This window comes from Callospermophilus lateralis, chromosome 2, assembly GCF_048772815.1.
Source record: "Callospermophilus lateralis isolate mCalLat2 chromosome 2, mCalLat2.hap1, whole genome shotgun sequence".
Classification (NCBI taxonomy): Eukaryota; Metazoa; Chordata; class Mammalia; order Rodentia; family Sciuridae; genus Callospermophilus; species Callospermophilus lateralis.
Genome location: NC_135306.1, coordinates 211,309,490 through 211,337,136, shown reverse-complemented (window position 1 = coordinate 211,337,136; position 27,647 = coordinate 211,309,490). Strand labels below are relative to the sequence as shown.

Genomic DNA, 27,647 nt, shown 5'->3' with positions numbered 1-27,647 from the left:
GGGACAGTGTCCCCCGTCCAGCCTTTAAAGAGAAACCTCTTCTTTCTGTGGCCTCTGGTGTCCTGGCCGGAGGTTGGATCTAGAATTCCTCCCTGAACCGGGGTGGTGACGGCACCTCCCTGGCAGAGCATGAAGGTCTCGTAGGTCGATGTGTGTAGAGTCTGGTGGCACTTGTCCTCAGGCTAAGATCAGGTCCTACCTGCACCAGGGGTCCTGGTCCTTTCCATGGGTGGCCACAGCATCCTTGTGGGCCTGGCCAGGGTTGAGCCGACAGTTCTGGGCTGGTTGGGATGGGGGACAGGGCCAGGCTGGGAGTCCTGGGATCCTCTGCAGGGCTCCTGGGGGCAGGAGTTCCTGGCCTGCATCAGGATGGAGGGCCTCGGGGAATCCACCTTATTGCTGCCCACTCTGAGCTGAGGCTGGGCACAAGGGTCCTGAAGGGCAGGGTTGGTCTTCCTGGCCCTCAGGCAGAGACGGTAGGGCAGCCTGGACAGCTGCTGCGTGGCCAGTGATGTAGGCGGGGGCAGCGGCACGTCCGTAAGGCTCAGAGCTGTGGGCGGTTTGCAGGGAAAGCCTGCATGGTCAGGAATGTGGCCTCGGAGGGATGGCATGGCTGGGAAGCCAGGGGGACCCAGGCTGCTGGGCAGCGTCTTGCCTGGGTGAACAAGCCAGGGCCGCGGCTGGGGTGGCCTTGCCTGGTGGACTCCCCGTGTCCAGGGAGAAGGACTTCTGGATCACACCACATGACTGTGGGTAACTGAGGCCAGCTTTAGGGACCTGTGGCCAGAGCAGGGCTAATTTGCTGGGGTTGCTACCATGTGGCTACGCTGGCCGGAGGCTCACCTGGGCCCTGCCTACTGTTTCCTGAGCAGGAGACCTTCCTGCCCTGGGTCTGAGAGTTTTCTCACATTGGCCAGAGGTGTCAAGGTATCCCATCTGCCCCAGGAAAGGTGCTGGCCAGAGGTGGCCCCAGCAGGGCCTTGGCACTGCTGCTGGCTGGTGGCACTAGGGGTGAGAGGCAGCCTGGGTTCTTAACCCACTTGGTCTCAGAGACCTGATTCAGCAGCAGGAGCAGCTCCCTCCTCAGATAGCCCTGCCCTCCTCCTCATCTTCAAATGCCCCTCCTGCTGGCCACACAGCAGGGCCTGCAGCTCCACAGGGCCTGGCCAAGCCTGGAGGTCTTTGGTGGGCAGGGAGTACATGGGAGCAAGCATGGCCCTGAGGCCTGGGACTTACCTGGGGGCCCAGGAGTCCCTGGCCATTGAGAGCAGCAGGCGTCCGTGGGCCCTGCGGTTTCCTGAGGCCTTGAGCCCGTGGCTGGGCTTAGAGTCCGCTAGTCCCCGCTGTGGAATGCTCCTCCTCGGGGCTTGCAGGGGGCTTCAGGGGGCTGCTGGCACAACACTGCAGTCCTCCCGTGGCACAAGGGCCCCTCCAGCCAGCCTGGAGCTGGGCAGCCCCGTCCCATCCTGTCTGGGCCCTGAGGTCTAGTCATGGGCAGAGCCGGAGGGAAGGGCCACCTCCAGGTGCTTGGGTGGGAGCCCAGCCTGCAGGTGGGGATCGCTTGTCTTCACGCCTTGGCTTCCCCCCTGTGAGTTGGCCTGGGGGAGACAGAGAAATGATACCTGAGGACGTCCTTGCACGGGCTGAGTGGGGGCCTGGCCTGGTGCTGTGGCCAGTGGCTCCCTTGGGATTGGAGGCATGCAGCTCGAGGGGCCTGGGATGCAGCAGGAGAGATGAGGACAGATGGTCATTGTGCCTGTTCACCCCCTCGGCTGATGGGATTTTCATCTGTGGGGCAGCGAGCAGGGAGGGATGATGAGGATTGTGGCAAAGCCAGCCGGCCAGCTGTGCCCAGCCGAGGAGATGCGTGGCCAGCACAGTCCCTCAGGGCTCTGGCCGGCAGCTGCTGTCCCCCTGCCTCACAGGCCCTGGGCTGGTGAAGGGATTTGTTCTGTCCCTGTCCCTTGGCCACGTGTGGCCATGGTGACCCCTGGAGTGGCCTCACCCACCCTAGCCCCTGCCTCGTGCCTGCATCAGAGCAGCAGGTCCACTGTGGCCCTTCAGCTCCCACCTTCCCACTTGGGGCTACTGACCCTCAGCTCTGTGGTTCCTGGGACTTCTGTGGGGTTGGGGCTTTTGTGGGAACTGTGTTCCAGCCCTGGGCTCACCCCGGTCATGACATTTCCTGACATGGATGTGGAGAGGCTCCCTGGAAGCCAGAAGGCTCCGGCCTTGGCTGCAGGACGTAGGGCCAGTTTTGCTTCACACCCCAGGCCCATTATCTGAAGCGCGTCCCAGGCAGGGTTTACTAAGTGTTCTGGTGTCTGGCTTGAGAAGGCAGGCTCTTAGGTGGCCGTGTCTTTGTCACCCTGGAAACTAATGCTGATTTCTAAATACTAGCAGAAGTCCCGTCTGGTGCAGCAGTTTAACTTTGAAGGACTGTCCCCTGAAGCCTGGATCTCCTCTGCTGGCCATTCAGCATCTGCTATCCAGGGGACAGCAGGGGTCTGAGCTCTCCCCCAGGCCATGGCCAGTGCCCACTGGGCCCTGGGTGGGGACCGTTCTCAGGGGTCCTTTGCCCTGTGTCACCAAGGCTGGGCTATGGGTGGGCCTGATGGTCTGCATTCCTGACAAGCCCAGGTTGATGCTGATACTGGTCAGGGCCTCACCTGCAGGGTCAGGGGAGCTTGTGGCCTGTCTGCCTCCTCTTACTCAACCCCTGACCCCCAGCTGGGGCACCACCTTGAGTCTGTCACCATTGTTCGTGATGGCCCAGCACCAGGCCAGGGTGGGGGCAGCAAGTGTGGGCTTGAGTCTGCCTGGGGACAGTGGCTCCCACGTTCCAGAATGTTCGCTGCAGGCCAAGCATGTGGGTGCCATCTCAGCAGGAGTGGATGTCACACAGGAGGAACAGGGCCCATTTTAGTTCTGCTGCTGGGAGCGGGAATTGCCACCCCAGAAAGCCCAGGTGCCACCCCAGGCCTCCAGTCCCTCCTTCTGGGGAGGGGACAGGTGAGGATGCAGGAGTGTCTGCACAGGCTGGACTGCAGGCAGGTCTGAGGGAGTCTTCCTCCCAGACTCCTCATGGTGCTGGACCTCTCAGCGTCAGCTCCCCAGGCCTGACTGGCTGGACGCTGGGTTCGGCCACAGCCCCTTGTTCCCTCAGGCTCCTGGCTCCAGGGCAGCCTCAGCCTCTGGGATAGGGGCTTTGGCTCAGTCCACCTTCAAAGCCTCTGAGGGTCACTGTGGGGGACACTGCAGCATGTCCAGCAGATGCACAGTGACAGGGTGGACATGGAGCTGAGTGACTGCAAGATACCTGTCCCAGCTGCTGTCTCTGGAGCTGCTTTGCCAACGCGCCTGACCTGTGGCCTCCATGTACTCACACATGTGATACCCACCTGTGCACACCTGCTGCCTGGGCACCTGGGTTCCGGTCTGAGGTCGGGGCTGTGCCAGGAAATGGGTTGTGCTCTCACCTGTCAGTCAGGGCTCATGCTTGGTGCAGGTGTGCATTTTACGGTCTGCTGACCAGGTCTGAGGCAGCCTGGCAGAATAGGCCACTGTTCAAGAATAGGCCCCTGGGGTGACGGGCAGCTCAGGTGGCCCTCCACCCATCCCCATCCACTCTCTTTGGTTTCCAGGCCCAACTTGCTGCTTGTCGGGAGCTGTCCAGCAGGACTGTGCTGAAATCCACAGCGCCTGCTGTGTGAGGGGGCTGCTGGCAGCTGTTGGTCCCCAGAGCCCAGCTACAGCTGGAGGGAGCTCAGGGGCTCTGCTGCCTGCTGGGTCCAGGTCTGACCCCGGCTGTGGGCCTCAGGTTCTCTGCAGCCGAGGCCCTGGTGTGCGCTGGGCCTCCTGTGGCCATCAGGTGTGTCCATTCTCTTCTGCAGGCTGGTCTGTCACTGGTGGAGAATGGCCCCCACCTGTGGTTGATTCTGACATCGGCTGCGTGTCTCGTGGGCTGCTGCAGCAGACCCCTCTGGTGACTCTGACAGGGACGATGGCCTGGGGTGGGGGCGCCCGGGGTGGGGGAGTGACACAGTCTGTCCCCTGGTGCACCCTTCTGGGTGCCCTTTTTCTGTGCTCTTTGTGGCCTGTGAGTGGATGACATGCGGGAGTGTGGGATGGCCCCGGGGCAGGCAGGGGCTTGTAGCGGAGAGGCCACTGCAGGCTGGGCCCTAGGCGGCCTCAGCCGAGTCAGTGCTGTCTGTGTCCCACCTGCTGGGAGGCGAGAGGCGAGAGGTGCCAGGTGCCCCCTCGGCCACAGGCCAACCCAGGCACCCCTCAAGGCTGTGCCCCAAGCCCTCTGGGCTGGGACACTTGGGATTGGCCTGGGCTCAGGGAGCCCCTCCTGCCCTCCTGGGCTGGCTTGGGGAGAGAACCTGGGCTGAAGGCAGGTGGGGCTGAGAAGGACGAGAGGCCCTGGGGGCCTGGCTCCCAGAGGAGGATCAGCGCCGAGCCAGCTGCCAGGGTGTCTCGGATTGGAGGTTTGTGAGCTCTAAACCAAATCCCGGGGATTCACACCTAATCACAGCAGTACAGACAGAAGCTCCCCTGGCAAGTGCCACCAGGTGACAAGTATATCTGTGGATGGACACAGCCGTGAGTCCCGGACTGATGGGGCCACCGCTTCCCAGAGAGCGGGGGTAGGCAGGGGACTGCCCACAGCTCCCTCTATGCTGGTCTCCTGCTGGTGGATGCTGGCCCTGGGCCTTCTCCTGTGGGACACTGGCCCTGAGCCCAGTGGGCACCGCTGGACTCCAGGCCTGTCTGTGCTGCCCGGGCTGAATGTGGCTGCCTGTCTGCTACAGGAGCCCCTGTGAATCTCACAAGTGGCGCTGCTTCTGAGGGACATTCTCTGGTCTTTGAGAGAGTCCTTCTGGGGAGGCAGGCCTCTTCCAGAGTGACCAGTGGCCACAGGCATGCTCCCCTATCACTGTTCCAGATGATTCTTGCTGGGCCTCAGGGACTTACCACTGGATGCCTGTCTTCTTGGGCCTGGATGCTGAGCCTTTTCCACCCTGGGGTGGCTGGTGACCCCAGAACAGATTTGACATGAAGCTCTAGGTGGTCTCCTCTCCCCATATGGAGCCCAGGCCCAGGGGATCCGGCATCAGCTGAGCTGGACCTGGGCACTGAGGCCCTGCATGTCTGGGCATGATCACGGGTACCACAGTGGCAGGGCGGTGTCCGGCTCTTTCTGATGAGTGTGGCCTTGGGCAAGGTGGCCCTCCTGGTGGTTCATGGCTTCATAAACTGAGCCCGTGCCCATCCGGCCAGGCTGAGCATGACGGGAGAGTTTCTAGGTGTCTCATCTACCTGGGGTGGCCTGCAGGCCGGGCTGAGCACGGCTGTGTGGTGGGTGGCTGGTGGCTGGGCCAGGAGGTGGGTTCTGCTGGGTTCCTGCTCCTGACCTGGTTTAGATGCTCACCTGTGAGGTCCTCAAGCACCTTGCGCTGGGTGTGTCTGGGCTTCTTTAGAGAGGGTCCTATCCTGGTGTGAGTATTCTAGTGCCATGCCCAGTGGCATGGGGGCAGTGACAGATGCCTGGCTCCCTTCCTGGGGCATGTGGTGGGCCCCTCTGCACGCCTCTCCAGGCTAGGCCCATGGAGTACAAGCAGGATTCATGGGTTCTGGAGGGGGCATCTGGAGCCAGTACCCCTCGCAGTCCCACAGAGACACCCCGCGGCTCTGCCCTGGCCACCCTGGAGCCGCCTGTGTTGTGCCCTTCTGCAGCTGGCCTCAACCCCCAGCCTCCAGCACCCGGAGGCCTCCGAGGGATGGGACCCAGGGTGCCAGGGCTGACTTCTCCCATGGGCCTTGCTTCTCATGTTGCCGCTGTCCTCTGCCCCCATTCCCAATGCCTCCCTTTCCTGACCCTTGTTCCCTGTTATGTCCCCTCCCCAGGAACACCCCTCCCAGGGTTGTGGACTTTGTAGGAGTTGGCGTGCCAGGATCGAGTGCCAGCCTGACTGCCGGCCGGGTGCAGACCTGGGTGCTGATTGCACAGTGTGGGGTCCTCTGACCTCATGTCCTAGCCCCTGGAGGAGAGTGCAGTGAGGAATGCAGGGAGCCTGGAATGACAGAGGCCACCAGCCCCAGCACCAGCCCCGAGAGGGATGGGGTAAGGCAGACACCCTGCCCAGGTTCTGGTGCAGCCCCTGGCGCTGTGGCACTTGGGGACAGATGTTGTTATTTGGGAGCACCAGGGCGTGGGCCAGCAGGCTCTGCCTCTCTCCTCTCCCTGTCCTTCCTGCCTGCTGCCCACTAAGCAGATTCTATTATTACCCCACACTGGAGATTACCGCGCAGGCTGCTCCTTAGGGACAGCAGGCACTCACGCCGCGGGGGCTGGGCCAGTGCTTCCGTCCCTGTCGCAGTGGGTGACTGCAGGGCCCTGCGTGATTCCCTCCCTGGTGTTGCAGGTGGGGTGTGTGTGTGTCTGGTTGTCTGGGTGGCAGGTCCGTCTGGGGGTAGCGTCTGGGCCCCGGGAGGTTGCCCCTGCTGCAGAGGGCGTGGGAGTGGTTGGACCTGGGGCAATGACCAGTCGCCGCCTCCTCCCTCTCTCTGGCCCGCCGCAGTCCTCCCCACCAGGGCAGGACTTGGAGCTCCTGCACTGCCCCACAGCACACAGAACCCTCACGTCTGGGTTAGACCCCAGAGGTGTCCCTGGAAAGTGTGGCCCGGCCTCCCTGTAGCCCCTGCCTGTGCCATGCCCACCTTTCAGCTTGCTGGGCTTCATGAGGTCCCTACCCCTGCACCCCAGGCTCTGAGCTCCTGCACCTCCTCTCTGGAGCTCCCTGAGTCCTCCTGCAGGGCCTGGCATGGAGGGGCATCAGTAAGCTCTGGCTACGTGACCTGGCAGATGACTTAGGTGGGGCAGGGCAGCTCTGTTTAGTAGAAATCTAGTGTGACTCCCTGGCACCAGGGGTGTTGGGGTGGGGGTTCCCACTCATCTCCAGGAGGGTGCATCCCTACAAAAAGGTCATTCCAGTGTGGGCTGGGCCCAGGCTCCAGCAGGGAGGGCCGGGAGCACCCTGCCGGCCCAGTGGCAGGTCTGGGGCTCAGCACTGAGCTGTGGGAGCTGGGCCCTCTTGGCCCTCTGGGCCCCACCCCTCATGCCTGCCTCAGCGGTGGGGACCGGAGGTGTCCCTGGACCGAGGAAGTACTCTCACTGACCACTCAGTGGTCCTGGGGTCCTGCTGGGCGCACACACCAGTGGAGGACATCATTGAGGGGAACTGGGCCCTCAGTATGGGAGGGAGGGCAGGTGAGAGGGAGCAGGTGGGCCAGGGGCAGCTCTGGTTCTGGCAAGAAGACCCTTTGCCAGCTGTGCTTCTGGGAGGGTGGGCCCACCGCTGGGCTGTCACAGGGCCTGGAGGGAGGACAGCAGGACCCCAGCCAGCAGCTTGTAAAGAGGCTTGAGGCCAGAGATGGAGGAGGCCGGAGTCTGCAGCCTGGGGCTGGGGCTCTAGGGTGTGTGCTTGTGTCTGTGTCATGAGCATGTATGTGGGTTGGTGTGGGGGTGCACAAGTCTGTGCGAGCACAGGTCACGTGTGTGTGTGCAGGTCTGGGTGCCTGTGTCTGCCTGTGTGTGGGATGACAGGCGGAGGCTCCCTGGGGCTTCCCAAGGAAGGCCTCCCCAACCTCGTCACCATGGCAACCCCATCACCCATCCCTGGGGCCCCTGAGGGGTGGGGCCTGCGGAGCAGGGCAGGAGGGAGCAGCCTCAAGCCCTGGGGCTCTGCTGAGCTGCCCTGCTGCCTCTCCTCCCCTGCCCCCAGCCATCCCAGACAGGCCTGCTGAATGCCCCAGCCCCCAGCCCCCTGCACTCTGTCCAGCACAGCTTTCTTGCCATTCCAAGGGGCTGGACAGCACTGTGCAGGGATCGCCGGTGGCTGGGTCTCCTCTGGTCATGTCACTGTGGGCCCCCCCTCCAGAGTGCACTGGGGCCTCCAGATGTCTGACCCCCAGCCAGAGGCCCCGCCTTTCCTCCCTCCCACACTCTGCTCATCTCCCCTGGCCCACGCTGACCACCCTGCATGTGCCTTCACAGAAAGTGCCAGCATCCTCCCAAAGACTTCTCTTTCTGGGGTCCCGGGCTGCCACTCTGCAGGTGGGCCGGCCCGTGACCCTGTCAGTAGCTCTCCAGACCCTGTAGGGAGGGGAGGGAGGGCCTCCCCCTAGGACAGCAGCCCCGACAGCAGCCCCATGGCATTTCTGAGCAGCGGGGGTTCAGCAAGTGATCCCACTGGGCTGATTTTACAATACTGAGTTGCAGAAACCAGTTAATCAAAATCTAACGTGGCACTCTGGGGGCTGGAGTAGGGGTCCCACCCGCCTCCAGGAGGGTTGTCTCTACAAGAATGCAATTCCAGTGTGTGTTGGGCTCGGGCAGGGGCTCCCTCCCCGGCCAGGGGCACAGAACAGGGACGTGGTAGAGGGGCTGTTTGCCTCTCAGTTCCCCACGCAACCTTAAATTGAGGGCTTCACAGCTCTTGTGGCCCCAGGAAGGGGGCCAGGGAAGGCCCTCAGGGCCTGGCTGCCTGGGGGGCCATGGGAGGGGGTTGCCCTGTGCTGAGCAGCGCCTGCCTCGGAGGAGGCCCCATAGCTCTCAGACAGGGTCTAATAGAACACCCACCCTTGCTGCAGTACTTCTGAGGCCCGGGCCGTGTGGAAGTGGACACCTGTGGTCGGTGGACACCTACAGGGACTCTGGCTGGGGAGGGTCGGCTTCTGTCGCATCATACCGAGGTTGGTCCAGCTGCCTCTGTGGTTGCCATGGCAACCTGTGCTGGCAGGGGCTGAGTGACTGCCTAGGAGGGAAGGGGACCCCATCCTACTGGCTGACAGCTCCTCCACATCCTAGCAGCAGGTGTGAAGCCCCCCATCCTTATGTGCTGGTGGTGGATCTGGGGGAGGCTGAGGACCCTGGCTGGTCACTCCAGAGTCCAGCTCTTGGAACCCCATGTCTCCTCTGCCTCCAGACCCTCTGCTCCCCGAAGGACCTAGGCTGCATCCTTCTTGCTCTCTTGCCAACCTGGGGGACCCAGGATGACCGGCTCATGGCCTGGGCAGCACGGGGCAGCCTTCTGCAACCAGGTAGCCCGGCCAGCCTGGAGCACACGCACCTGCCTCCATTTCCTGGCCCAGACACCAGACAGCAGAAGTGGCAGGAGCTCAAGGGACACTCCGTCCCGAGCCCTCCCTGAAACTTGCGTGTGTCTGGAGTGGAGGGTGCTGGCCACTGTGTGGACTGCCCCCATGCCACCCTGACAGGCACTCCAGGGCTGTCTACGTGGGCCAGGCTGCAGCGAGTGGCCAGTGCATGGCACTTCCTGCTACCAGGCACTGTCGCTCCGCAGCTCAGGATCATTTCCAAGTCCTTCTTGGGGCTGTTAGGGTTCCAGGTCCTGAGTGTGGGGGTGTGCACAAGCCTTTCTGGGCTGAGCCCTGCCATGGGCGCTGCCTCACTCCACAGCCCAGGTCCCTTGTGACGAAAGGGGCAAGTCCCACAGTGGCTGCCCCTGCCCTGCGGAGGAGCAGCTGCTGGCCCTGTTTCCTCCCTCCCAGGACCGTGCCCTGAGCTTGTGGGGGCTCCTGGTGCCTGGGACAGGTCTCCCTGGTGTTGGTTGGTTTCTTGGGCAGGACCATGACGCCCTTTATTGCAGGTGCTTAGTCACCTGCATCTTACTGGGAATCGCCTGTCACCCCCAGCTCATTTGGAAACAGCTGGCGTGTTGTGGGGTTCTAATTGGCTGGTCAGAGCCCTCTTTCCCAGTCCACTCAGAGCTGCCATTCTGTTTGGGGGTGTCTGGAGCCCACAGCCACCATCTGTCTTGGGGTCCGTGTGGCGTCCCAGGGGCTAGAGTGTGCACCACGTGTCTCCTGCCCCGAAGCTGGAGAAGGCAGTGCGGGCCTGAGGGAGGGGCTGTGCAGGACACAGGACAAGGGGGCCGCAGTGCGTTGGCCTCCTGTGGGGGTGGCCTTTCACAGGAGCGTGCTTAGGCGGAGACCAGAGGAGCACTTGAAGTTCATGCAGCTCCTGTGCGTCAGCTCTGCCCCAGAGGACCGCAAGACAGCCGCGGAGCGGGGCGCTGGGCCATCGTGACCACACAGCAGTTCGCAGCACAAAAGAGCCCTGAGCAGGCGCCTCTAGCGGGGGCACGGGGGGGGGCAGCGTTTGCTTGAAGCCGGGGGCTCTGAGCTGACTGGCTGACTGAGCTGGGGTGCTGCTGGCTCCTGGCAGTCCTTGGGGCTCTGCCTCTTTCTGGTCTTGGGCCTGGAGTTGATGTGGGGTGGGTGAAGGAGCCATGCGCCCCCTCCGAGGGGGCTGGACACGCACTTGGGCAGCACCCACAGATCCCAGCCAGGACATCCCTCCCCACCTGCTCCAGCTGGGCCGTGGGCCTCCTCAGGTGCCCCGCCTTTGGCCTAGAGGTGGGGCACCTTGCAGTGGGCCTGGCACCAGCCTGGGTGTTGTGGGTTGGTGGGCAGCAGAAGCCAGGTGTTCACAGGCCTCAGAGTCCAGGGCTGGGGCTGGGCTGGGCTGGAGTGGGGTGGGGTGGGGGGTCTGAGCTGGGGCCCAGCTGAGGGGAATGGAAGGAAGGGGTGGGGGCAGGGATCTGTGGAGGCTGCCTGCCGGTTCTGCTCCGGTCACCATGGCAACAGATGGAGGTTTGTCAGGAAGAGGAGGGGGAGGCTTTGTGGGAGTCTGCTGGGGTTTAGAGACCAGTGGGATCTTTCAGAGATGGGGCTCTCTGACCTTCAGTGGAGAGGCTTCTCCCAGGGCCACAGAACTGCCTCCCAGGACGGGAGGGTGGGCTGTAGGTGAAGGCCTGAGCCTCCTTCCTGGGGTCTTCCAGCCTGGCTCCTGGGCTGGAGTCGCAGATTGGAAGGGGCTCTGTCCCCAGCTGGACAGCCCAAGGGTCAGGGCCCCAGCAGGCTGGGAGCTGGGCAGTGGGCATGGCCCGCCTCCTAACCCTGGAGTTGGGGAGAAGGTGTGTCTGGGACTCCAGCCTCACCCCATATGACTGCCGACCCGGGATACCTCCTTGGGGTGGGGGACCACCTTCTCTGATGGTGGAGTCCCAGCCGACAGTGGCCCCTTTCCCTGCTCTAAGGAGAGCTCCCAGGCCTGACCCAGCAGGTGGGCAGGGCTGCATACAGGAGCCCACCTGGACACACTCCCAGGCTGGGTCCAGCCCTGCAGGACACTCACTGCCTGCTGTGACCTTGCGTGAGTCAGCAGTGTTCTGTGGAGAGTGGGGATGAGCCCTGCAGGCAGGCCCAAGCCATCGCCCCGGGGCTGTGGGAACGCAACCTGCACAGGTGCTCCACTGAGGCCAGCTGCTCAGGCCCCTGACCACCCTGGGAGGGCAGGCACCTGCATGAGGCCTGATGAGGCACTGCCTCCCCAGGGGCGAGGCCTGCTGGCACCGGCCTGGCCACAGTGCCGAGGGACAGACTTGACAACTGTCCTGACACTGGGAGACCCCTTCCCCAAGGAGCACAGCTTGCAGTATTCCAGTCCTACTTCCTGGGTCCTTGTAGGGACAGTGGGATGGGGGCTCTGGGGTGGGGCCCTGCCGTGAGGCAGTGGGCCCCCTTAGAAAGTACTGGGGGGTCAGGAGGTGGGAGGGGCCATATCTGGGAGAATAGTGAGGACGGTGCTGGGAACCAGGGACAGCAGCCGCCAGCCCAGATGCAATCCTGCCCACCTGCCCAGGGTGGCCTTGGCACTCAGACACAGGGCCCCTTTGCCCCAGCTGGCCGGGGCTTTGGGGCCCAGGGTGCAGTGTGACTCTGGATCCCCATAGTTGGGGTGGCTAGGGGCCCCCTTTGGATGCCAGTTCCTGGCAGGGCAGGGGGGCAGCAGTCCCTCCATGGTGCCCATCACGCCCCCTTCCCTGTCTGTCCTTCCCTGGAGGCCTGGGAGTGGGATGGTCATGGCCCAGGCAGGCCTTTCTGGGAGGGTAGAGAGCAGGGGCTGGGCTGGGGCTCTGCATCTCATGGGGCTCCTGGGCTCAAGCCCAAGCCAGCATCTCTGGGTGGAGCAGGCTGCCTATACTGGCCCCAGCTGCCCCTTGGGTACCCCTGTGGGCCCTGTGGTCCATCTTGGATAGTGTCCCCCACCATCAGCCTGTTAACCTCCCAGATGGCCCCTTCCGGCAGTGTGTGCCAACCCAGCACCCACCTGGTCAGCCCAGGGCCCCCGTTCCGTCACCTGCCTTCTGGAGCCACCAAGAGGGGCCTAGAACTGGGGGCTTCCCCATCCTGGGGCTGTAGGGGACCCTAGGGGGACATTGACCCCTCTTGGTAGGCCAGGGGCTCCTGAGGGCAAGAGCAGCAGAGGCCTTGTGTCTGAGTCGCTCCGTCCAGCAGTGAGGGCCTCTGGCCACAGGGTTTGCAGGGAAGTGTCACCCTGTCCTCAGGCCTGGCCTTCCCGTGGGAACCAGCTGTGTTAGGAGGGGTAGGACTTCTTGCCTCTGTGAGAGGTGGGCCAGGTGCCTGGCCCTCTCCCCTGCCCCTGCCCACCAACAGGGGGCAGGGCTGGGCAGTTGTAGCTGGAGTGGCTCTCAGCTTGGCCCCTGCAGCTGCCCTTGCGGGGGAGACCCCCACCCATTCCCACCTCCCTCTGTGTTTCCCAGGAGGCTCCCAGGTGTGGGTGGGTGTGGCCTTCCCAGGCAGAGACCCCCACCCATTCCCACCTCCCTCTGTGTTTCCCAGGAGGCTCCCAGGTGTGGGTGAGTGTGGCCTTCCCAGGTGGAGACCCCCACCCATTCCCACCTCCCTCTGTGTTTCCCAGGAGGCTCCCAGGTGTGGGTGGGTGTGGCCTTCCCAGGCAGAGACCCCACCCATTCCCACCTCCCTCTGTGTTTCCCAGGAGGCTCCCAGGTGTGGGTGAGTGTGGCCTTCCCAGGTGGAGACCCCCACCCATTCCCACCTCCCTCTGTGTTTCCCAGGAGGCTCCCAGGTGTGGGTGGGTGTGGCCTTCCCAGGCAGAGACCCCCACCCATTCCCACCTCCCTCTGTGTTTCCCAGGAGGCTCCCAGGTGTGGGTGGGTGTGGCCTTCCCAGGCAGAGACCCCCACCCATTCCCACCTCCCTCTGTGTTTCCCAGGAGGCTCCCAGGTGTGGGTGAGTGTGGCCTTCCCAGGCGGAGACCCCCGCCCATTCCCACCTCCCTCTGTGTTTCCCAGGAGGCTCCCAGGTGTGGGTGAGTGTGGCCTTCCCAGGCAGAGACCCCCGCCCATTCCCACCTCCCTCTGTGTTTCCCAGGAGGCTCCCAGGTGTGGGTGAGTGTGGCCTTCCCAGGGCTGACAGGTGGCCAGGGGCCAGCTGGTCTTCTCCCTGTCTCTGCCGGCCAGCTGGTGGATCGGGGCGCTGGCTGCAGGTGGTGGGAGTCCTGCCAGCCCCACGCCCCTGTGGCAGCTGCTCATGGACTTCCACCTGCTCTCAGGGCCGAGGGCCAGGGGTGTGAGGCTGACCTCAGGCCCCACTTAGGACCACAGCCTGGGGTTGGCTGGGCTGGGTGGGCTACCCCTCTGTCCCCTCCCTGCAGGCTGCCCATAGGGGGTCCTGGGTCAGCTGGGTCCCGGGTGGGAGGAGCTTCTGTTGGAAATGCCTGGCATCCATGACCACTTGGAGTCGTCCGTTAGAGGATAAGGGGTGCCCTCACCCTGGGGAGAAGCACGGTGGGTCCCTTGGCTGATTTGATAAAGTGCTCCCACTTCAAACTGTCCCCAGAAGGTAGGAAGGTGGGCAGCCGCAGTCCTAGGCCAGGGGTCCTTGGGGTCCCTGAGACCCTTCCTGGGGATTGACTGGATACTGTTTGTTTGACACCATGGGAGACGCCTTCTCCGAGCGGCGTGAGGACGGGAGGGCTGTTCTTCTCCCTGACCCCCACGGGGGCGGACAGGGCAGTTAATAAAGTTGTTGGTTTGCGCTTACGTCCTTGTGTGTGGAACAGCTTCATTGTAAGTTAACAAGTATTTGTGAAATTTGTTTTAATCTCTTACACAATAAACATCAGCTGACCTAACCACACAAATAGAACTCTACTAGTGTCCTCAGTGATCTTTTAAAGCTTTATTGCTTTTTTAAAAAAATGTTATTGTATTTTTTAACCTTTATTTTCTTTTCTTATTTCTGTGTGGTGCTGAGGATGGAACCCAGTGCCTCACATGTGCTAGGCGAGCGCTCTGCCCGGAGCGCCAGCCCAGCCCCTATCCTCAGTGATTTCTAAGTCACTGGAAAGACTAAGTATCCTGGGTGAGGGCTTGGCCCTGCAGGCTGAGCCGGGGGCTGGGGTGACGTACCCCATGGGCTCTGTGCCACTGCCACAGGATCAGCCGTTTGGAGCAAGACCCTCCCATCTCCCTGCGGGACCTCTGGACCTGCCTGCGGTGCCCTTCCGGGAGTGGACTTGAGTTTGCGTGAGCGGTCCCCTCTTGGGCGTGCCTCCTCCCTCCTTGGGTATGGCTGGCACCTGGTGCTCCCCTGGTGTGAGTCGGCCCCTACGTGCTCCTGCCTCTCGGTGGGCTGTGGGGACGCCTGGCTGGCTCTCAGCATGTAGGCAGGCAGGCCATGGTCCCTGTCTTCTTTCTGGAGAGGAGGCAGGTGCGCCCCTCCCCGGTGCCCTGAGCATCTCTCTGTCTGCCTGTGCTTCTGTCTGAGCGATCCCAGGTGGGCCTTGCTGGGCGCTCTGTCTGCTGCGGCTCAGAGTTCCATGGATCTGTGGGCAGGCGTTTAGTTTGTCTCCTCTTGAAACGTGCCCTTGGCCCTCGTGCCGCTGTTTCTGGGACTGAAGCGCAAGGGTGGGCCTGTGGGGTGTCCGGCAGCCTCCGATGTGCTGCCTTCGCTCCATGCTCTGTCCCCCTGTGGACAGCTCCCATTGCCCTGCTGTGAGCCCATCTGAAGGCCCTTCTCCATCTTCCCTCCCCAGCTTCCCCGGGCAGCTGTGTCTTGCTCTGCTGTGCCCCCGAGACCGGCCACATGGCCCCTTCCTGCTGAGAACGGGCGGGCAGGACTGCCCCGTCAGGCTGGTCACTGGATCTTCACAGGACTTTGGCTGGGCCAGGCCTCTAGGGGGGGAGCCCAGGAGGGACTCATCTCCCAGGAGTGGACATGGGCTTGAGTGTCACCAGGAGAACTCTGGGTTTGCTGAGCCGCTGAGTGCGCTGCCCAGAGCGTCCCCCCCCCCCCCCTGGTGTCGCGCCCTGGGGCTCCTCCCTTGTCGCGAGCTGGGCTCTCAGGTTGGCCATCTGTCCTGGCGTCTCTGTCCTGCTCCCGTCACGGGCATTTCGTCTTCTCATCTTTATTCCATGGTTTCTCTCCCAGAACTCTCCATTGTTCTCTGGTCCCCAGGCCCTTTCTGGCTTTCTCCTGCTCTGTGTGGAGGCCTCACCTTAGCAACTCCTTCAAGTCTTGTGGGGGTGTGGGGAGCAGCATGGGACCCCTGGGCTGCCCAAGGCCTGCTCCAGTGCTCTCTCCCTGGACTTCCCCTCCCAGGCACAGCTCCTCCCGTGCTGGTCATGGGCCCTTCCCGGGGAAGGGGCCCCGTGTGGTTCTGATAAGGAGCAAGGTGTCTCACCCGAGTCTGCGGTGTGTGACCTCCGCCTGGAGCTGTCTGTCATGTGCTGATGAGCAAGGAGCGGGTCAGGGTGTTGCAGTGAGGCTGGGTTGCCCGGGGCACCCCTGCCCCCGCTTGGCTGGACCTTGTCCTGGGTGGTCTCTGTCCAGGCCTGGAGGGAGGTGCAACCCTGAGGATGTCCTGTTCAAACCTCGGTGATTGCTCCCTCTGTTTCAGCAGCCCGACTCTGGGGCCCCCCCGACCCCCTTCCCTGACCCCCTTCCCTGGCCCAGACACGCACAGCCTCCCCGGTCCCTGGAGACAGCCCAGCCCCTGTGCAAACTTTTCAGAGGGCTCTGAATGCGTACGGTCTTTCCATCTCTGCTGGCTGCCTCTTCTAATCAGAGGTGGGGTCCGTAGGGGCAGCCCTGAGAGCCAGCCTGCCCAGGATCCAGCCTGCGTTTCTGGCACTGCCCTGGCAACCAGGGTCCCCCTCTGTGCCCAGATCTGCTGCTCCTCTTCCCTCCCTGGGTCAGCAGGCCTCTGGGGAGCAGTCCCTCCCTGCCTGACTCCTGCCTCAGAAGCACCCCCGGGCTCCACTAGCCCAGGGCCATTCCTCCTGGGGAAGCCCAGCCTGGAGGACTGGGCACCCAGCATCCTATGGGGAGCGGGGTGTCTGTGTGCACAGGGGTGGGGGGCCTCAGCCCGGGCCCATCAGTGGCTCTATCCTCTCTCTTATTTGAGTGCAGAGAGAAGAGGGGACAAGAACAGCTCTGAGCCCCTGTGGGCTGCCTTCGGGTGGAGGAGGGCCCCTGGCTTGGCTGGTCCCACCTGGGACCCCCTGGCTGGGCTCTCTTCTTGGGAGCCATCCCAGGCCCCTCCTGGAGGAGGAGGAGTAAGAGTGGGGTGACTAGGACTTCAGAAGTGGGGTTCTTGTCCAATACACCACAGCAGGGGTAGAGTGTTAGGAGAGCCCTGTGGCTGGGGGGCATCCAAGGGCCCACTCCCGGAGGTGGGGGGACCAGGCTCCGGCTCCCCATCCTCCCTGGGCTGCAGAGGGGTCTGCTCTGCCTGGGAGGGGGCTTGAGGTGGGTACTGAGTAGTGGGGTCGTGGCGGAGTCCTCCCTCCCCTGGGACGGGCCTCCCTCCAGGCACAAGCTGTGGGTTGGGTCTGCAAGGTGGGGCAGCCAACTCCCAGTGTTTGGGTGCTGGGCTGGGGCACAGCAGAGACAGCCCAGCGGCTGCCGGCAAGTGAAATATTCCAGGGCTTAATTAATTTAATTTGAGAGGTTCCTTTTCGGAGCGTGAACAGTCGTCTCCCCAGAGACGCCAGCCCTCCCTGGCACACTGGTGGGCGGCCGCGGTCTGTGTGGTGCCGCCTCCTGCTCCTGCAGGGTTAGGTTGGGCTCCCCTGGCGTGCGCAGCCTAAGGAATCTCTATCTCTTCCTGCGCCCTGCGCACCTGGTGGGTGGTTCCCTGTGTGCAGGTCAGTGTGGAGCCGCTGTCCTCCTGTGTGTCCTGCACACCCCTTCCACAGCCTTGCTGGGCCTGTTCAGCAGTCTGGTGACTGTAGGCTGGGACCAGCAGCCATGGCCTGGAAACTGGATGCCTGGGCAGGGAGGGGGTCTGGCGTTCCCAAACTGTGAAAGCCAAAGGTCACATGGCCAAAAGCACCCAGGTGTGAGGACCTGCCTCTCTAGGCCTCCTCTCAAGGGTCAGCTTTTCCTGGAAGCCCACGTGGACCCAGCTGGCCCTGTGGACCAGCACTTCTGGCCCCTGCCTGGGTGTGGGGTTGTGGTGTGTGTATTGGGACTGTGGCCTGAGTGTCTAGCTGAGGCCACCGTGAGGCTGCTCAGAGCTGGCCTTCCGGTGGGGCTGCAAAGCTCCCTCAGGACCTTCAAGGGCAGTGGCCTATGGGCTCTGGCAGGATCCTGCTGCGTCGGCCCTTGGCGACACAGCCCTGCTGGGCGGGGACTCAGTTTCCCGGTGCCCACGTGTATCTGGCCCCGACACCCCCTCAGACCTGTCTCCTGTTGCCCAAGGTTGCAGTCAGCATTGTGGGTCTCCAGGTGCCAGCATCGTGCTGACCCCTGTGTGGAGAGCTGCGCCGGCCAGGCTGCGCATCGTCACCCCGGGCAGACGGGAACCGCTGCGTCTTCACACCAACTGCTGCCCACAGAGAGCAGGCTGAGGAAATGGGTCACCGCACTGCGGCGGCCACCCAGAAGCTGGGCCACCTGAAGGGCCAGTTCAGGATGACAGCCACTTGATTCCAGAGCAGGGCACTGGTGAAGGGGGTCCAGGGCGCTGGAGCACTCCACGGAGCACTGGCCTCCCAGCAGCCCTCCTGAGGTGGCAGGGACCTGGCCTCCCGGGCTCTGCAGGCTGACGGGGGTGGCTTGTCCGCAGACTCAGGCCTGGGCACTCTGACGTGTCCTGCCTGTGAGGAGCCTCACTCCCCAGGAACTGCAGGGAGGCTGCTGCTGTGTCTCTGTGCCCAAGGACCGCTGACTCCACAGCTGCCCCGCCGGGCCAAGTCAAGGCCTGCCCCCCGGCTGCCAGAGACCAGGCTCTCCTGTGGGGCAAGGGCCATGTCCAGCACCAAGGACAGCACCCTGTGGGTCCTGGCTGCAGAGCCCCGCCTCTCCCTGCAGCTGAGGCATCTCAGACACACTGAGAGGGGAGGTCCTCAGCATGCTGTCGCCCACCACTCACTCCCGCCACATCCCCTGGCGGGGCCTGTGGCCAGAGGGGCCCACCCCAGTCCACTCTCTGAACTCATACCCTCTCTCATACCCAGCTCCAGGTGGCCCTCCAGGCTGGTGGCTCAGTGACCCTGGGGCAGCTGGCTGGCACCTGCTGCAGTGCACCCACAGGGGGCACGGAGGAGGCTGGGTGCCCGTTGACCCTCCACCTAGCAACTTCTCAGGCACTGGAGAGCTGAGTCCACTGCTGGGGGGCATATCATGGCTGGGGAGGGCCAGCAAGGGACGGGGATGCCGTGAGAGTAGGGCCTGAAGCATGGGGAGGGTCTCCACCACCACTTGCTCCTCTGGAAGCCCACCTGGGGGCCACCTCTTCCTTCTACTGGCTCCGGGCTCCTGGGGACAGGCTTTATGGTGGCAGCCATCTAGATAGTTGCTAAGACAAAGTCCCTTTGTATAGCCCAGGCTTGGCACCCCCAAATATCACTACAAGACCCCCAGAGGTCAGTGCAGTGCGGGGCACTGTGTCTTAAGGGCCACTGTGTGCCATGTCGTGAATCTCAGGGGACAGGCCTTGAAGGCCTGCACCCCATGTCTTCCTGTGAGGCCCAGTCCCTGAGGACGGTGACCCCGGGGCCAGGGTGATGATAGAGGGGCAGAGGGATCTATAGCCCCAGAGCTCTCCAGCGTCCATCTCCCAATGCTTAGGCCAGGTGTGGGGAGACCAACAGGGGGACGGACACAGGGATGTCGTGAGAGGTGTGTGGCCTCTAGCTGGTCCCAGAGTCTTACAGCCTCATGACCCACTTGGGATGTAGTGAGGACAGCTGGCGAGGGGCCCAGGCCCTGAGTCCCCTGCCTGCTGGCCACTTTGAGATGGGTCCTCCGGTCTGCAGGTGCCTTGGTGTCGGGTGGCTTGTGCTGCAGCCTAGGGCCCATGTGTCCACTGCCTCCCGACCCTCCAGGAACCCCGTTGCCAGCACTGTCACATGCCTGGGGGACCCCACTCACACCAAGGAGCAGCAGGACAGGGTCTGGGCAGGACCTGCCCTGAGGTCAGGAGCTCCCGGTGCCTGCGGTGGGACAGCCCCACGGGGCCCGGGTCCTCACTGTGGCCCCAGGGCCCAGGATGCCGGCAGCCCCTCACTGCCGTGGGGTCCGGCAGCCCTGCACCCTCCCTGCCCCTGCCTCCCGCAGACGCGGTGGTGGGAGCTGGAGGTTCCTCGGCTTCGGTCCCACCCATGCAATTATCTGTGACACGTGCACTTTCCTCTTGAGCTAGCCTGGTTTGTGTAAAGACAGTAATTAGAGATAAAGTCACAATTGGAAAATAAGCCCCAGCGAGTGGGAGGGCCGGGCGATTCAGGATGATTCTGGGCTTCCCCCCAGTAGCCGCCCGGCCCACAGTCCCAGGGGCTGCAGGGCTTGGACCTAAGAACTGGAGGGCTCCCGAGGGCATGCTCGCCACTCTGCCACCAGGGAGGTGGCCAAGCGCCTGGGCACCCAGACACCCAGCCCCAGGGGCCCCTGGGGCTGTGGGAGAGTAGGACATGGGGCTGATTCTCTCCCGAGGGCACCAAGGAGGGGCACCTGCAAGCTGGGCTTTACGGAGTGGGCAGGAGTTCTCAGTAGTGGGGAAGGACTTTGTGGTCAGAGGGAAACTAGTGAAAGGAGGTGGAGATGGAGGGAGAGGCAGGGATCAAGGGCACCAGCATGGCTTCCCTGCACGGGGCGGCGTCCTAAGGCCGGAGTGTCTGAGCACTGGTGGGCCTGGCCTGGCTTCTGTGCCTGTTGTCAGTGGGCTGGACTGCCTCTGCCCACAGGAGCCCTGGAGGAAGGCCTTGCGCCTGGCAGGAGCCTCTTGTTTGGGTGGCCCTTTGTACTCCCAGCTGGTCCCTTGATGCCAGAATCTCCCCTCCTGGAGGCGGGGTGGAGCCCAGGCCACGCCCAGCAGATCTGGGGGGCACAACTGGTGGTGGGGACAGTGGCTGCACCCTTTTTATGTCCGACTTCTGGGACTTTGATCCTTGGCTGCTGTCAGGTGCTCTGCCGTTCACGCCCACTTCCTGTTTCCTGAAGCAGGACCACATTTCCCACACACATCATGTAGCCCCGTCATCTGAGGTCGCACATGCATGTGGGTGTGTGTGCACATGTGTAGGCGTGTGCACGTATGTGCATGGGTGCAGGCGTGTGATGCATGTACAAGTATGTGTATGTGTGTATACGTGTTTATGCATGCGTAAGTATGTGTGCTGTCCCTGCATGGGGCCCTGAGCTGAGACCAGCATCTCCCCTGAGAGCAGCCAGCCAGTGTCCACCTGTGGCCCCTGATATTATGTTTGTGACGCTGTGTCTTCAGGCTGCTGGTACCTTGGCTGGTGCTGTGAAGGCAAGACTCGTCCCCTTTGGGACATTCACATCCGTTCTCCCTGAGCTGTGCAGAGCCAGGCCCAGGCTGCACCCTCCTCCCGCCCCACTGGTCCTGCTCTCATTAGATCCGGGGAACTCAGGGCTGCTTTCTGTCTTTGGGGTCTCAGGGTTTGGCCTGATGGGACAGGAAGTTCCGGGAGCTGGGGCAATCTCCCACTTCTTGTGGCCCTTGTGTCTCTGGCCTTGTCTCTGTCCGGGCGGTGCTCTGAGGTGTGGCCTTGTGGACGGCAGGAGCCTCTCCTGTGTGGGGCTCTTGTACCTCCTGGCTGTTCCCTGGGTCTCCTGAGCCTCCAGCTCATGTGGGACCTGCTGCACCCTGGCCATGTGCAGAGAGTCTCGTGTCTGTTGGGGAGAGCTCCCAGTGTGGGGGGCACCCGAGGAGCCACTGCCAGCCCTGGGTCAGCTGCGGCGCTTGCCAAGGTGGCTCTGAACGATGGATGGGCAGAGCGGTGGACGCCGTTCCTGCTGTGTGCTCTGCTCCCATCTGAGCGGGAACCACAGGCCTTCGTCAGGATCACAGGCAGCTGGCGAGGCCCCAGGAGCCTGCACCAGGCCTGGGCTGGTGTTCCTCGGAGCACACCCCGCGGAGGGCAGCGGCTGCTCCTGCCTAGGGAAGCTCGCAGACACCCAGGGTGCCCTGGCCCTGCTCCCTGCAGGCTGGCCAGGGAAGTGTCAGCCTATCTTGGGACCTCTGGGCCAGGCCTGGAGGAGGCACCTGTGTCCAGCCTGGGACACAGGCTAGGGGAGGTGGCAGGGTTCCCAGGGATCCATGGGAGCTGATGACCTGCAGAAAGCAGGGCCACCATCACTACCAGAGGCAGGGACTGTGATGCCAGACTCACTGGCATAAAGCCTGTCCTGCAGGATGTGATCGGCGGTGAAGGTCTGGGCTCCAGAGGACAAGCTGAGACCAGGGCCAGGGCCAGGGGAATGTTTCCAAACCATGTGACACACAAAAGCTTGATTTCCCACCTGAGACAAAGGGCTCTTACAAACAGGAAAAGCGGCACACACGTGTGCACACGCCAGCCTGCCCACAGGCTAGGGGAGCTGGGGAAAGACCATACCTCGCCGGGGGCAGCTGGGCAGTTGACATGGCAGGGTGGGGTGGGAGACCAGGGCTCCATGGACATGATGAGTGGAGGTGGCTTGAGCACCTGTCCCCAGGGCTCCAGGGAGGAGGGTCTTGGGCCACAGAAGGCTGGGTGGAGCTGCCTGGGGAGTGGACCTGGGCCTGTCCTGGTGTCCTGGGGCAAGAGTGATACGGCCTCAGGCACAGGTCTGTGGGCTCCCAACTGGGATGGCCTCCCCCTGTGGCAGGATGAGGGCTCACGGAGGCCAAGGCTTAGGGAGGGTGGGCTTTGGGGGGCAGCGTGCCACCTTTCCATGGAGCTGTTCTGCCAGTAACCAAGGGACCCCTGGGCAGACGGCCGTGGAGCCCAGCAGGCTCGGGTGCTCTGGGAGGGAGGGACAGGGTGCAGACCCTAAATGAGGAGCCCCATTGGGAGTGGTGCGTCCCTGCTGGCCGGGTGCAGGGTGCCGTGTAGCCCTAAGTGGCTGAGCCTGGTCCCCTCTCTCCTGCAGGCCTTGTGAAGCTGGGAATCCACTGTGTCACATGCCAGAAAGTCGCCATCAAAATCGTCAACCGTGAGAAGCTGAGCGAGTCTGTGCTGATGAAGGTGAGCTGGCTGGGTGGGGTGGGGGCGGGGCCTCTGCAGTCCCTCTGGACGGGGACAGGCGCCCCAGGACCTCCTCCTCCCCTGTGCCCACTCCTCCTGGCCACAGCAAGTGGCTTCCCTGGCTGAAGGACAGGCTCCTAGCAGACAGACCTCCTGGTGTTCCCACCTACTGCACCCGTTTCCCCAGTTAGAATAGAGGAGACCCCGTCCCTGAGGAGCCCCTCCCCACATCAAGACCAGGCTGGGGGTGGGGCTCATGTGCTGGAGTCTGGTCACTGGGACTAGTGCAGCTCTGTGGGTAGAAGGCTCCTGGGATCTGTCCGCCCCTCAGTGGGCTTCTGAATCCTCGGGGCATTATGAGGCCTGACTTTGGTGGGGCAGAGGTCCCGAGACCCAGTTTCCACCATATGGGTATGGGATGGGCTGGGGTTGCTGCAATGGCCAAAAGAGTGTCCCCTTCAGCAGGGCTGAGGCCGAGCCCCCGCCTGGGTGCTGGACAGCTCTGATGGTGTCCTCGTTCAATCCCTCATCCTCCAAGGTGTCTGCTATTCTGGCCACGCAGGTGCACAGGGCCTGGGGGCATCTCTGCAGGGCAGAGCTGGCCTGGACCAGGCCTGGTGGTGGGAGCCAAGACAGGTGACGAGGACAGGGCACAGGTTAGGGTTGGGAGCCATGGCCAGGATGAAAGTGATCGAGACCCATGGGGATTTAGGATGCGTGGCTGCTGGAGGCAGGGATGGGTTCAGACACTGGATTGGGAAAACCAAGCACCGGGGGGAGAGTTGCGCAGCTATAAGGGGCAGGACAGCAGCTTGGGTGGACTGGAGACTTGAGGGGTTGGGAGCTGACCTCTGACCCTGCCGTGGGGTGCAGCTGAGGCTCAGGGGGGCCAGGGCAAAGGCAGCACCCAGCTCAAGTGGGGCTCAAGATGAGTGCATAGAGCCCAGTGGCAGGAGGCCAAAGCGTGGGGAGGAGGCCTGGCACCACGGGGGAAGAAGAGCCAGGGGCAGGTGCAATGAGGGGCACTGAGCTGCCACCCTCCTGCCTGGGTGACTCCTCTCTGCCAGCTTCCGCAGGGCAGAGCAGATGTAGAGGAGGGTGAGGCCCTGCCTGCCGCTCAGAAGCAGGCCTGCGGTGTCCTCTGTCCACCATGCTCTCAGGGGCCACTTCTTACCTCCCTGGGCCCTGGGACAGGCTCTGTGTTCCCCGCAAAGGGGTGGGGGAAGCCAGGACATTTTTCTCACAGTGCTGCACATGTATACACACAGGTGGCTGCGCACCCACCTGCAGCCCTGCCCAGGCTACAGCTGCCCAGGTAGGTCTGTCCTGGCTGCTCACTCTGGGCTCGCCTGGAGCAAGTCATAGCCACATGCTGTGGGGACCAGGCCAAGGGCACCCTTTCCCTAGTCTACCCCAAAAGCAAGGTCAGATAGTGAGTGGACAGGCAGTGCTCTGGTGGGGAGAGCTGCTGGTCAAGCCCTGGCTTTGAGGGTGGCCTGATAATTGTCCACTTGACAGGTGGAGCGCGAGATCGCCATCCTGAAACTCATCGAACACCCACATGTCCTGAAGCTGCATGACGTCTATGAGAACAAAAAATATTTGTAGGTATTGCTGGGCTGGAGTGCTGGGCTGGAGAGGAGTACTGGGCTGGAGTGCAGTGCTGGGCTGGAGTGCAGTGCTGGGCTGGAGTGGAGTGCTGGCTGGAGTGGAGTGCTGGCTGGAGTGCAGTGCTGGGCTGGAGTGGAGTGTTGGGCTGGAGTGCAGTGCTGGGCCGGAGTGGAGTGCTGGGCCGGAGTGGAGTGCTGGCTGGAGTGGAGTGTTGGGCTGGAGTGGAGTGCTGGCTGGAGTGGAGTGCTGGCTGGAGAGGAGTACTGGGCTGGAGTGGAGTGCTGGGCTGGAGTGGAGTGTTGGGCTGGAGTGGAGTGCTGGGCTGGAGTGGAGTGCTGGCTGGAGTGGAGTGCTGGCTGGATGCAGTGCTGGCTGGAGTGGAGTGCTGGGCTGGAGTGCAGTGCTGGGCTGGAGTGGAGTGCTGGGCTGGAGTACTCGGAGTGCTGGGCTGGAGTACTCGGAGTGCTGGGCTGGAGTGGAGTGCTGGGCTGGAGTGCAGTGCTGGGCTGGAGTGGAGTGCTGGGCTGGAGTACTCGGAGTGCTGGGCTGGAGTGGAGTGCTGGTCTGGAGTGCAGTGCTGGGCGGGAGTGCAGTGCTGGGCTGGAGTGGAGTGCTGGGCTGGAGTGCAGTGTTGGGCTGGAGTGCAGTGCTGGGCGGGAGTGCAGTGCTGGGCTGGAGTGGAGTGCTGGGCTGGAGTGCAGTGTTGGGCTGGAGTGCAGTGCTGGGCTGGAGTGCAGTGCTGGGCTGGAGTGCAGTGCTGGGCTGGAGTGGAGTGCTGGGCTGGAGTGCAGTGCTCATTGGAGTGGAGTCCAGGGCTGAAGTGGAGTGCTGGCTGGAGAGCCATGCTGTGGTGGAGTGCAGTGCTGACTGGAGTACAGTGAAGTGTTGGGCTGGAGTGCAGTGTTTTGGTTGAATTCAGTGCTGGCTGGAGTGCAGTGCTGGCTGGAGTGGAGTGCTGGCTGGAGTGCAGTGCTGTGGTGGAGTGCAGTGCTGGCTGGAGTCCAGTGATGTGGCACAGTGCAGTGCTGGGCGGGAGTGGAGTGCTGGCTAGAGTGCAGTGCTGGCTGGCCTGGATCTCGGGTGCTGTGGAGTAATGGGCTGGAGTGGAGTGCTGGCTGGAGTGCAGTGCTGGCTGGCCTGGATCTCGGGTGCTGTGGAGTACTGGGCTGGAGTGGAGTGCTGGGTGGAGTGCAGTGCTGTGGTGGAGTGGAGTGCTGGCTGGAGTGGAGTGATGGGCTGCAGTGGAGTGCTGGCTGGACTGGAGCTCAGGCTGGAGTGGAGTGTTGGGCTGGAGTGCAGTGCTGGGGTGGAGTGCAGTGCTGGCTGGATTGGAGCGCTGTGTGATGGGGTGCTGGCTGCAGTGTGGGCTGGATGGGTTGTGGAGAGGCCATGTGGATGGCAGCACAGGCTCTTGCCACACCCTCTGTGATCTCTCTTTGGGTGTTCTGGTGGGCAGTGGAAGAGCCTTGTCTCAGGCCACCGAGGCCATTGCTTCTTAACCAGACCCATGGGACTCATAGAACCATCAACTTGAGGCCATCGTGGGGTTGGGACAAACTTCCTGGAAAAGGGGCAGGGGTTGGGCAGGAGCACTTGGACCCTCCTAACAGTGGCCCTTGAGCCTGTGGTTCCTCTGCCAGGGTGGCCACAGCTCCCTACCCCCACTGGGCCTTCCAACTACCAGTCTCCCTCAAGGGACCTGGGGTCCCTAGCTGGCTGACCTTTGTCACCACCATGGTGGCCACAAAGCCTCTCCACCCTGGCATACCTAGGTGGGACTCCCAGCTCCCCTATCCACTGCAGAGACCATGCCTGGCCTCACTGAGCTTGCCTGCAGAGCTCCATGTGCTGGTCTGGGCCAGGTAAGGGGTGCATGCAGAAGGGTGCTGGACGTCCTGAAGCCTGGAGCCCCTCCCCACTGCCCACCTCTCCCGGGCTTGCTGCAGACGCGGTATCATGCTGTCCTGGGCAAGCTGCTGAGCTCTCTCGACCCATTTCCTCATCTCTGATGGCGACAGTGAACTGCTGGCCAACTCTGAGTGTGTACCTGGTGGCAGGAGAGCCAGGGGCCCCTCTCAGTCGAGGATGGGGTACAGCGGGTGGGGTCTGTCACCACAGACCTGGAAGCTGTGGCAGAGTTCACCTGGACCTCTCACCCGGGTGGGGGGCTGCCAAGGGGCCCAGCAGGGGTGACAGCTGCACCCCGTCCTTCTGCCCTCTCTGACCTACCAGGGTGGGGGCAGGTGGGGGCACAGGCAGGGCTGGGGCAGGCCAGACCCCTGTCCTTGTGGCACAGGACTCCTCCTTCCTATGGAAGCCTGAGCCGGGTGCCTGCATGGGAAGGCAACTCTGGAGAGGCTTCCCAGCAGGGAGAGGGGTGGGGGGGGAGCAGGTGGGACACCGCCTGGCCAGAGACAGAGGACAGGGAAAGGAGGAGCCCAGGGGGAGGCCAGAGAAGCCAGGTGTGCTCCCAGGGACTCCCAACCTCACCTGGGTCACTGTTCTGAGGCCCTGCGGAGCACCATGTGGCCAGTGCTTGGGCCCTGCCCTGCATGCTGCCACTTCTCAGACCAGCCTTCCTGCCCAGAGTCCCACCCAGTGCCCACACGTCCGCCTTCTCAGTGCAGACAGGTCCTCCTGCCGCAAGGCTGAGCCTGTCCTTGGTGCCACTGCCCCATACCCACTTGGGGGTGTCTCCGGCTTCTGTGCTGTTTCCGTCTGTTCACCTGCCTCATGTCCCTGAAGTCACACCCAGGCCCCACCTCAAGGGCCTCTACACAGCATGTTCTGAGCCCCTCCCCAGTCTGAGTGGGACTGCAGCTGCTCCCCTGAGGTCACCAAACACCAGAGTCCACACTGCCCGAGGCCCCTGCTGCCCCCATGGAGAAGCCAGCCCCAGGCTCTACCCTGTGGCTAAGTGCCTGCAGGCAGGGAGAGGAGCATCAAGCTGTGCCAGTCGAGCTGAAGTCCACTTCTCAAGGCCATGCTTAGAGGAGCATGGGACAGCCCCCTCCATGGGGAGGCAGTGCTGAACCTGGTGCCCCTCACTGATCCCTGTCTCCTCAGGCATCCCATGACCTCAGCCCTGACCCCTCTGCACAGCAGCTGCTGGTCCATGGCCCTGCCCCTGGGGCAGCACTGGGCAGCCCTCCCCACTGCATGGGGGCCACTGAGGTGTGAAGGGTGGGACAGGGCAGCGCCAGTGCACCGCCCCCTCAGAGCCCAGCCCACCTGCACTGCTTCGAGGTCCGCCAGAGACCCAGCCTGACCTCCACCCAGACCCTGGGCTCCCTAGGCTGGCGCAAGAGGGCCAGGGTGTGTGTGCCAGGATGTGGCAGTGCAGCTGCTGATGCCCCCTGTCCCGCAGATACCTGGTGCTAGAACACGTGTCTGGGGGGGAGCTGTTCGACTACCTGGTGAAGAAGGGGAGGCTGACCCCCAAGGAGGCCCGCAAGTTCTTCCGGCAGATCATCTCCGCGCTGGACTTCTGCCACAGTCACTCCATATGGTGCGGCCCCAGCCCGAGGCCAGTGTCCACACAGCTCCCTGGGGCTCCTCCCAGGGCGCTCAGAGCCACTGTCGGGACCCCAGCACGCTGGGCCAGGATACCTCCCCTTCTCTCAGGCACGCGGGTTGGCCTTG

At 63.3% G+C, this 27,647-nt stretch overlaps 1 protein-coding gene across 10 annotated transcripts in view; it reads left to right on the top strand.

Moving 5' to 3' along the window:
• Positions 1 to 27,647, top strand: part of Brsk2 (BR serine/threonine kinase 2) — a 51,314-nt gene that overhangs the window by 4,883 nt on the left and 18,784 nt on the right. For all 10 annotated transcript variants that reach the window (XM_076847801.1, XM_076847799.1, XM_076847792.1 and 7 more), the window contains exons 2-4: positions 22,300 to 22,394; positions 23,913 to 23,998; positions 27,373 to 27,513. In XM_076847801.1, the coding sequence (XP_076703916.1) occupies positions 22,300 to 22,394; positions 23,913 to 23,998; positions 27,373 to 27,513 (322 nt within the window). The remainder of the gene's footprint in view (positions 1 to 22,299; positions 22,395 to 23,912; positions 23,999 to 27,372; positions 27,514 to 27,647) is intronic.